Genomic DNA, 11,111 nt, shown 5'->3' on the forward strand with positions numbered 1-11,111 from the left:
TATCTGTAATTTACTGTAAGAACGTTTATTAAAATTCTTAACTTTATGTATGAGGACCCTGCTGTTTCAGGCGTAGGTGTAGTCATTCAGCGACTGTGTTCTATTTATGCAGTGAAACAATGCTACGCAGCTGCACACTCTGTTCTGAGGTAAAACAAAGAGTGAGGAGAAGCTCCTGGGCTTGAATTTAGGCAGCTGTGAATCTTCAAACAACACCGTTTTTACTTGGTTCATTGCCTAATCCAACGTCTTTAAAAAGCTGTTTTGAGCATTGTGTTTACAGCATCTCTCTCTTTCTCTCTCTGTAACCTTTTGTCCAAACAGGATTATTCCACTCTGCTACAGATACTAGGGACGTCTAATGATGTTGAAAATTATTTTGACACATATTTGACGTACATCGTACACAAATTGTTAAGATTCCACTGCACTGTTGTCACTATTTTATTTAATATTCTTTCTCCATCCTTGAGTTCAGCTCTGACAGAAATTTCACTATGTGGTAAATGGTGTAGACCGTTCTGCTCACTTTAACATAAAGTGTAGATGTCTTTTTTTTTTTAATGTTAGATGTTTGGGATATGCGGTTGTCATCATAATCCATTTTAATAAAGGAAAGGAACAAGACAAGCATAATTAGAGCCCAGCTGTATTTTACTCAAATGTTCTTTTTGCTAAATCTAGTTTATCTTTACTAAATCTGCAGAAAATTGAAATTGTTACATGAACAGATACATCACTAAATATTTTCACCAGAGAGCATCATCGCTATGTGAAAGAAAACACGAGCAGACTTTCCTGGTACTTTCAAACCAGCATCTTGAAAGTTTACATACTTAGAGAAGATTACACTTTAAAATCTTAATGAAACATGATGGATAAATGATTGCTGCTCCAAAAGGGAGTCACATCTGTCAGATCACATTTGATGCAATTTTTGAACTGCAGCACTTTCCATTTTTTGAAGACTGGGCCGAATTGCCATCACTCAGTATAAACTGATTGAAATTAAACCATCATTTTAAAATACACTGTAAATAATTTGTGTATAACCCACCCGTTTGTAAGTCCCCCTAGCTTTGACAGGTAGCTGACATTCTCCAGGTCCCCACCTCCATCACACCTCCAGCTAACACAGATGCCTGTGCCGGTCAACATTGATTAGGATGGATTAGGGGAAAGAGCATAGCCAATTGTGCTCACTCTGACTCCGGCTGCTGAAGACAAAGTGGCATGGCTTGGGATTCAAACTTGCGATCCTCAGGCCATAGTGGTAGTGCATTAGACCGCTGAACCACTCAGGGCCCCCTTTAAAATACTTTTCAATGAACAGCTGTCCAGTCAGTGGGTTATGATATTTAGTTTTTACATCGTTGTGTACTCCTTAAATTGTAAATTATTTATAAGACTATGCAAACATACAAAATTCGCATGTAGAAGCACATACCCATCCAAGCTGATGTCGAGTTTGGAGATGATGTAATACTTTTTAGTAGGATTTGGATCATATAAGAATTGGAACATTTCTTCCTGAAACACAGGCACTTGATGAAGTGACGAAGTAGTTTCATATGGGTTTCTCATATTAGAAGAAATATACTCCACATGCATACATAATATATATACATTCATTCTGTAAATATGACCTCCCTTGTTGTGCTTTTGTTGTCAATGCAGGTTTCATACTGATGTTGTGTTGTAGAAGCTGTAATCACGTGCTGATAACATGGTATATGCAGAGGAGGTTTGATGAGTCTGATGACTTTCGATGACATTCATTTAAATGTTCCATTTGTTCCACAGTCCGGCTGAAATATTGGTTTTCCTTATTGCCCCATTCAAATATGGACTATATACCATATAATGATATTGCAGTTTTGTAGAGTAACACAACACTGTCTACTTTTTTGTCATACCTCTAAGTACTAAGTAATACAATATACACTGATTTAGACACTCAAGAAACGGCCTAGAATGTCAACCACACCCACTGCTCCACCCCACGCGAGTAAAGTGTAGTATGTAACAGTATATAACAGAGCTATTCCGACTTATAACACAGGTACTTACACAATTCACGAAATAAAATAATGAGATATGTCCTGGAAAGTAGGATATAAGACTGTTTTAATGTCCTCTGGGTTGTATATCTGATTTTAAGCCGCTTCACAGAAAGATATTACTGTCATATAAAAGATTATTATAAATATGCAGGTTATATTGAGAAGTATATCAAATATTTCTTTTAACTGTTCACAACACTGGCCACCAAACGGTGTTGTGGTTGGAACTATGTTCTAGTAGAAAAACAAGCCTCTTCCAAACAAAGCCGTGTAAACAAAATTGCCAGAGTAGTAAGAGAATTCCTGAAAAGGAGTGCAAGAAAAGTAACCATGACCTGCTGTTCCAGCCATAATATCAGCAATTATCTTTCAGCCATAATGTCACAACCACTTTGAGGGCCATACGATGTAGAGTCTGAAGGCTTCGACACTTCATTTATGAACATCTTGCGTACTGTACCATGCACAGAAATTTCCTCGTTCCACTCTGCTTCACAAGCCTGTCAGAGCCAAACTCCTATTGGAGGAAAAGTCGTTCTTATTGACCGTTTACTTTCTATCCGTACCCTCGGCTGCAGACAGAAATGGAGTTGGTATCGGACCGTCTCAACATTCTTCTCCTCTGCTGCCATGGCATATTGACGGGGTATTGTCCGTACCATCGAAGATGTCTGTGATGATCCTTCAGACAGTCAGTAATGTGGGTTGCCAGACTGAATGTTGTGGCACCCATCATGATGAAGTTCACTGCTGCTTCTCCTCACAGAAGTAGCGTTACAGTGTTGTGTAGATGTACACAAAGATAATAACAACCAGGTTGAGGATTGTCCCGATAATGCCTAGCATGGCCAGAATGGACTCCTCCTTGCTTTCCTTGTCTTGAATTCCTTTTTCCTCATCACTGAGAGAAGTGTTTACCATTTTCTCTGAAGTAGTCTGCAGCTTCTCTCTCAGACCAATCTGTTAAAGAAGAAACACACAAACTGACCGTCAGACAGGCCTTACTCAGAGAATAGATCTTTTGTGAACAAACAAAAGAAGCAGCTGTGCATGCACATTAGCTTGCCTCCTGCCAGACACAATATAAATGCAGTGATAAGTCAGTAGTCAATTGCGGTCAGACAACAGTCACTTTTTTATAGCAAAAGCATATAAACACACACATTTACTGTAAGAACTTGTAGGAGTTAATTTAACAATGTCCGTTTTTTGGGTATACAACATGAGGCCGTTAACAGTTGTGTTTAATGTCTGTAATTCAAGACTATGTACCATCCTTTGGGTGATAGATTGTGAAATCCGTAGGCCAAGAATATAGGAGAGAACACTGAGGTATGTGAAATGGTATAAACGTAATACTGCAATATGTTAAGATATACCAAGAAGCCATAACATTAATACCACTGACAGGTGAAGTAAATAACATTATGTGCTTCCAATGGGAGGGAATGTGTTGACAAAGTCTGCATTTGTATTAAATTGTGTGTCATAGCATTTCTAAAACTTCTTGTGGAGTGTTCCCGGTATGCAGTGGTTAATACCTAATAACAAAAGTGGATGGACAAACGAAGGACTGGCAACAGGGTCACTGGCGCCAAAGGCTCATTAATGCAGTCAGTGGAGGCCTGACCTTGCAATTTACAGGATTTAAAGGGTCTGCTGCCGTCGTCTATGCAACAGATGCCACAGAACCTTCATGAGAAAAATTACTGCGATATTGTACTATTTTTTTTATTATTATTAATTAATTACAGTTGTTGAGCACCCCTGGTCAAACATGTTTTATTGATTGTTTTTAGAAAAGCCATATTATTGCTAACTGAAGTTTACTCACTTTATTTAAATAAAGGAGCTTAAAGTAATATGTAACACTGTTTTCACTGCCCAGTCCACAGCCCAGCCCATATGTGGTATCTAAACTGCATAGATAGCCTGCTTCGAATTCACAGTGTCACGACTAACTCATTTACATATCTCTTCCAGTGCAGTCTACCAGTTTAACCTGGTCAAGTATGAATTATGAAATTTATTTGATTTTGAAACATAAAAAAAACCTAAGCATTGGAAGTGAACCATATGGATATGAAAGTTTTAGATGAAAATAATATCCTCTACAAGGGATATTTACATTCTCAGAAGGGGACCCATGTCTGCAGTTCTACGTTAACAATTTAATAGTTTACTTACTGAATTACCATAGTGCAAAAAAAATATGCAAAAATGTTGCATTTGCAAATTTAATGTCACAGCAAATTAAATGTTTTTTTTTTTTTATTGTTTCATTAGCAAATAAACAGAAATGAAATGTGCAGGAGATGTCATATTTTTAGAGAGGTCATTTTCATTTAATCAAATGAAACCAGGAGTCTCCAGATGTTTGCATACAATTGTATATTTGAAGCACAGGAATTTATATAAAAACACATAAAAAATATCATATTTCAACAAAGATACAATAGCATCAAAATCTTTAAGTGTTTGTGATAAAGTTTGTATACAGCTAAAAAAGAAGTCTCAGAATTTTTGGAGATTCATATACATTTAGAAATTCATACACGAATACACACAAGCAACTGTAACTCGTAGGTAATTGCCATATCTCAGCTGTTTGGTGCATGTTGCTCTGGCCTCCTTCAAGCTTCTACAGATGAATGATTTATTCAAGGCCATGAAAAGATTTTTCATCAAAAATATATTAATTTCCATCGTCCTCTGAATAATATATGTTCAATGACTAAAAGTGCATTCCAGCAGATGAAGATATGTTGAAATATGTTAAATTTGTGGTAGCTCATCATGCTTGTGGATAGATGGATGTCTACGATGACTGCTTGAGGACTGCTTGAGCAGTTTTACTACTTAAGTCCTGCTGGCCTTTAATTGTAACAGCAGATCACTGGCAGAGTTTTGTGGGTGGTAGAGAAGGTCATGTACTGAAGAGAAGTGCTTTTACTGTCTGCTCAGTTTAGGGCACAGTATCTTCTCAGGTCATACTAACCCTCCGGAGTCTGTGTCTGGAACAGTAATGAGCATTTAGTCTTCGTCTACATGCTGCAATGTGTAAACGTAAAAGCAGAAAGACACATGAGCTAAAAATATACTTCTTCTGATTTTAAGGCAGTTCATGTTCTTATACTGGATACTACTGTACGGTACTGTGTACTTCTTGGATAAATATGCTATTTTAACCCTATAAAATAAACTGAATTGTTTCAATAGGCCAATGGAATTACTAATATTGATTATTTTGGTAATTAGCTAATCTGTTGATTATTATTCTGTTATCTTATATGTTGATTAGTAGTCATTTGAGTAATCATCAGTTTACCCATTTAAAGCCCGAACCATCAAATAATTTCCAGAAATATCTAATTCGTTATTATGTAAAACAAAAATGAAATAACACCTTGTATATAAGACTTTTATTTTGTATCATATTTGATACATTAGGAATCTATTTTTAAACAAACTAGAACATATACAACACAAAATGTTTTAACCTCTACTATTTTGATTTGCTAAAATGTTACTCAGTTTTTTCCAAACTATCACCAACAGCAGTATTTGATTGTATTCTATTTTTGACATTCATTAATTATTTAATGTGATTTTATTTGTTTATTTGATCCTACCCTGTGGTGCGCAGTTAGCTAGCTGAAGACAAGGTAAAGCTTTAAAACTAGCAGAGTTAGCTTTTAAACTATAATGCATACCCACTCATGCTTTCCTGGCTTTTGCTTCATTGCACACCGCTTTTAACTCTTGACTTCTCCGGGCACTGGCACGAGCAAAGCTGCGGTCACAAGGCCTGATCCATATAGCAACCCATTTCCTTTAAGTAGTTGAGTCTGGTGGTAATGTGTTCCACTGGTATCCACTGTAGATCGGATGTCGCGGCAGGGGAGTTTCAAGTAGGCCTTATTTGTAAGTTGAACTGAAATTAGATTATCTGGTCATATAGGCTTTGCTAAATGAGTAAATGTTTATTTATTATTGTACATTAACATGCCCTCAGCCACAAGATCCTAACTATGGTGGATACTTTTGAGTGGTACTGTATACTTCAGTTGTTAAATGTGTGATTTTTCACATTCAACATTGCTTCCATCATACCTTCAAACCCTATATAGTAACTAAAAGCCTTCATTATATACATGATGAAACATTTTTATAATGTTTATTTTTTTTCCTTTGTACTTTACAGTAGAAAAAGCCATAAACCAATATAAAGTCCCATTCATCCAAAATAAATGAATGAATAGAAACAATGTGATATACAGTGAAGCTGCCAAAATGTTGTGATACACATTTTCGGACATACCACCAAGCCCTAATTGTTTTCATAATTTTTAATTGATACATTTGATGTTAATTGATGAGCTTTACTTGTTAAAATAAGTAACAAAATTGTAGACACATATTGATGTTTTCAACTTGTTCAATTAGTGCAATTAGCTTAAAATATGAAAGCATTCAGATTAATTTGTTTAAACAAGACACTTAATAATAACAAAAAAGAAACAATAATTAACACACTTGTTTATTTCTAATCGTGTAACAGTCCCTGTAGGTTCAATCAGTCTGTTTAAGGAAAAAGAAAAACTATAGTCCAGCATTGCAGTACTTTGTATTTTCTGCACTGGAAATATTGTTTATTTAGGACTTACAATGTTCTGACGGATTGTTAACTGAAATCAACGTTTGCAGTGTCTAGATTGCTGAGGCTGTTTTGTAACTGAACTTGCTATGCAACAGCAGGGAAGGTCTGAGTAAGATATTTATTACAGGGGACCAATTTTCCTTGCTGTCAGAGAATCATTGCAAAAACACTGTGCTCTATTAACACTGCACTATCCTGCATGACACCTGTGTTTATTGTCTTGCAGCAGATCAGTGTCACTGATGTCAGTAGCTCTTTTGGATTGTGACAGCATTGTTAGGAGAGAAGAATTACAGAATTTCATTTCATTTCCAGCATTTGATTATCACCTGGCCAAAGATTTAATTACTTTACCACTTTTGTTTTGATGAGGAAAATACACAGTGGTCTCTACAATAAATCATCATTTTTTCTATTGTTCCTGTTTTTTTTTTTTTTTCAGTTAGTCAGAAGCTTTGCTGCTTGTTATCCATGGCATTGCTGTGTAGTACAGGCCTTCAGGAGCTGTTAAACAGGGCTTCCCTTAAATGAATGGCCTTCTTTATGTTCAGAAGTAAATTACTGTCATGCATGAAGACAACTGTCCTGTCCTGTGCATGTCAGGCTAGCCAAAATATAAGCAGGAAAACAGCTTCATTAGAGAGAGCAGCTGCTCATCTATCACAAGGATATGGAGACTTTCCAAAGCTCCTCCACTGACCATCCATTTGGTACAACATGGGCCTATTCCTGCCAAGTTGTGTTACATCAGACCCAGTGTTTCTAAAGTGATTGATGTGTCTTCTTAAAATGTAATAATGTCTCCTTCAATACTATTTGACATAAATATTACTATAAACTTGCACTGCACACCCTGTCCTTTTTTACTGAGGCTTTATTTCACTCCTTTGGAAAAACAAATCTACATGGCACACAACACATGCTCTTTTCCATCAAATTTACTAACTTGTTTTTCATGCGGGCCAAACTAAGTACGGACAAAAGTCTAGACAGCTACACAGCTTCAATGTAAGACCGTTATGGAGCTCTGTTGTTTTTTATATTTTTTTCTCAACAAGGCACGACTCTTGGGCTTAAAACCAGCTAAAATTAAATTTGCATTTGGCCAACAAGGCTCATCTACTCCCAAGGAGATACACAAGACTTCTACTCCATCTGTTCCTTAGGCTTCAGCGTAGTGCACAGTGGGCCCAGTTCCCTGAGTGCTAACCATGTCACACTATGCGATGAGCCTATGGTAAAGCCATACATTACAGGAAGCTAAAGCAGGGATATTCTCTTAAGTCCAGCACAGTTGAGTGACTTCCCTATGACTTCTTCTATGCCAAGTAATTACTACTAAACATGCCAATTTACAGATGAGTTCCACACTAATTGGAAAGCAGGGTGATCTACAAACTGTGCTGGACTGTGGTCTTTCAGGACTGGGCTTGAAGAAAATGTCTAGCATTGCCAGCATTTTATTGCAATTTCAGAGATAGTAGTGGACCTTTCCTTAGTAATGTCCACACTGATAAAAAAACAAACAAAAAAACCCTCAAACTCTAGATCTGATTCTAAGCTCCCCCATGCATTTGCAAGACATGTACACTCTAACTTGTATTATTTAGCAATTACATGAGAAGCGATGCAACCCGTCTGAGTTATTCCTAGGTTATGAGAATGAGAAAGTTTGGACGATTGACAATGTGGAGCCACTGAACGAAAACCATCAAATAAAAGCATACAGTAAAACTTAATGCAATCTTTACTTCATCCCAAAGCCTTCTCGTTTAGATCAGTGGTTGTTATCAGATTTGTCTGGAACTGTAGTGTAATCTGTGTTAGGGCTATACTGTAACCTATAATACCAAAACCAGAGCTTCAGTTAAATTCGGTAATAGTGAACTTTTAATGGCGGTTGGGCTTAATACATAGGAAAGAATCAACAACTCATGCTAAACACTTTTTGCACATTGCATAGTAACACTGAAACAAACAACGACAACATTGCAGTTAACCAGGAGGACAAGTCTACATATCAGAATTCTGAACAGTTAATGTGTCATCATCTACTTTGTGAAAAGCACCAATACTACATAAGGATTAAAGAGAGAGAAAAGGAAAAATGAAAGGAAAAAGTCATTGTAATCTCTAAATGATGAATTAGATGTGACATGGAAGCCTAAGACACTGTAGATTTCAAACTAAACTACTGAAACCAAGAAGAACATCGCAATACATATGGGAACAAATAATTAGGGACTTTTTCTGTGACGACTATAAATGAATGAATAATTATAACAACACTAACGTGTAGTTTGCATTTATTCAAAAGAGACATGAGTACTGTACTGTGCTTAAAATTCATCAGCTAAACATGATTTTCTTGGCTCTGGATTTATGAAATGTTAAATGTGCTTCAGTGTGCAATGCAGTGTGCAATTTTTAAGAAAGTCACAAAGAATGCTTTTGCGCATCTGTGTCTGCTCTACATCTATCACAGTGGCAAGATTTGGGGGAGTTGGGGGGTGGGGAGGCAAGGAGGCATGGCAGAGAAATCGTCAAACCTGGAAAAATAGGTTACACCTAGGCAGAATAGACCTGTCTGGAGCACTGAGGTGTAAAACCCTTTGCCACTTGGATAGTTCTGAGCATATCCAGTGTTTCAAGACATTAACCTGTTCTGACAGGCAGAGTTGCTTTTGGCGTTGTTTTAAAATGGAATTAAAGTAAACAACCCCCAATACATTTAAATATGCATGTCTATGTGTGTGTGTGTATGTAAGACACATATTTCCTAACACACACACACACACTACAAATATACAAAAGTATGGTGCATTTACTTAGTTACACCTTTATACCTTAATAAACTCAATAAACGTGATACTTACATATATGACTATTAAGATAATTACATGCATGTATGTGTGTGTGTACATTTTGGAGCATTTCAATTGTTCCTTTTGTATACGAGTGAATGCTCCAAAATGTGCACACACACACATACATGCACGCACATACACACACACACACACACACACACATAAATATATAAGGAGAGAGAGAGAGCGAGCTTGCTATGCTCATGCATGTCTTTAATACAATATTAATGTCAGAACAAAGATTTATGCTACTGTATTATGTATTATTAACTTGGATGATTAATCATAAATATTATGTATTCATATAAATAATGTACACAAAACATAAGTACATTTTTTCCTTTTTCTCTGTTTCCTGGATGAATATATGGATGATTAAATGGATGAATGAATAAATGAAGAGAATTCACACTTTATAACTTCATACCGTCATCAAAGGGTTTGCGGTCTTAATGCCATAAACCACCTTGATGCCTCTTTTTTTCTTGAAATATGTGACTCCAACAAGGTACATATTCTGTTAAGGATCACTGCAGAGTATGTAATTATGCATGGGATTGTCTTGTGGACATATGGAATCTCCAGCTAAACAAATTTTACCAGAACACACCGGTACACCGCATCTTACCTTGCACAGCATCAGGAGGAACATAGCACTGGACATGTTTGGAGGGATTGCCTTCTCAGAGTTTGTAGACATCCCTGGCAACTAGGAAACAAGTTGGCGCCACTCATCCTTTAGCCAGTGAGGAGGTCCAGTGTGAGAAAGAGCTGCTGGGTCTTCCAGTTTACCCACTCTTAGGCTTTGTGTTTTTGGTTGTTCCCCAAGGCAGGTCTGTGATTTCCTGCTCTGTTTCATCTCACTTGTCAAACCCTGAGTTTAGCTGTCATCAGTTTTCTTGAGCGCAGTTTATGCATGCTTCAACTGCATCCGATCTCCTTGAGAAGAAGTCTATCTCGATGTTGGAACAGACAGGAGAGGAGGAGGTGAACAACGCTGAATCACATGATTAGTCTAATTCTCCACTTTTTAAGTCCCAAATAACGAAGCCTCAAATCTCTCTTCTTTTCTCAGTTGTGTTGAAGGACAGTCACCAGATAAAAACTTCACTCCAGGCTGCTCTCCGTTATGGCTGTATACCATCAAAGAGTTTCAAGCTCTTCTTCTTGAGTCCACTTCTTGGAACTCTGAGGAAACAGCAAGAGATGAGACTGATGGATTCTTCTCCTCCAGTGTGATGAGGAGCCATAAGCTTCTAGCTGCCTGAGCACTGGTGTGAGGAGTGTAGGAGTGTGTGTGTCTGTGTGTGCGCGCGCGCGTGTGTTGTTGAGCAGGGTGCTGGAGGGAAGTCGTGCCCCGCGCTGACGCTCCAGAGGCAGGCGGCATCCCCTGCTCCCTCTGCCGCGCATATCAATGCAGCCTAGGTTGCCAGGCAACCAGCACAGGAGAGCCACAGAAACATCCCGGCGATAAGAAGTGTTTGTGACAGTGGCCGTGATGAAGGGGAGGGGCTTCCTCAA

At 37.6% G+C, this 11,111-nt stretch overlaps 1 protein-coding gene across 1 annotated transcript; it reads right to left on the minus strand.

The window, feature by feature from the left end:
- Positions 1-953: 953 nt before the first annotated feature.
- On the minus strand, positions 954-10,806 carry tunar (TCL1 upstream neural differentiation-associated RNA). The gene is made up of 2 exons (XM_072690330.1): positions 10,219-10,806; positions 954-3,023 (listed from the first exon to the last, which is right to left on the minus strand). Exons 1-2 carry the CDS (start codon positions 10,288-10,290, stop codon positions 2,838-2,840), a joined length of 258 nt encoding a protein of 85 aa, XP_072546431.1. The 5' UTR covers positions 10,291-10,806; the 3' UTR covers positions 954-2,837.
- Positions 10,807-11,111: the final 305 nt, after the last annotated feature.

The sequence above is a fragment of the Salminus brasiliensis genome, chromosome 10 (genome assembly GCF_030463535.1).
Source record: "Salminus brasiliensis chromosome 10, fSalBra1.hap2, whole genome shotgun sequence".
NCBI lineage: Eukaryota > Metazoa > Chordata > Actinopteri > Characiformes > Bryconidae > Salminus > Salminus brasiliensis.

Coding starts and splice junctions, on each gene's coding strand:
- tunar (XM_072690330.1), bottom strand. CDS start 10,290: ATGTCTACAAACTCTGAGAAGGCAATCCCTCCAAACATGTCCAGTGCT. Junction 3,024..10,218: donor TCCTCCTGATGCTGTGCAAG/GTAAGATGCGGT, acceptor CTTCTTTAACAG/ATTGGTCTGAGAGAGAAGCT.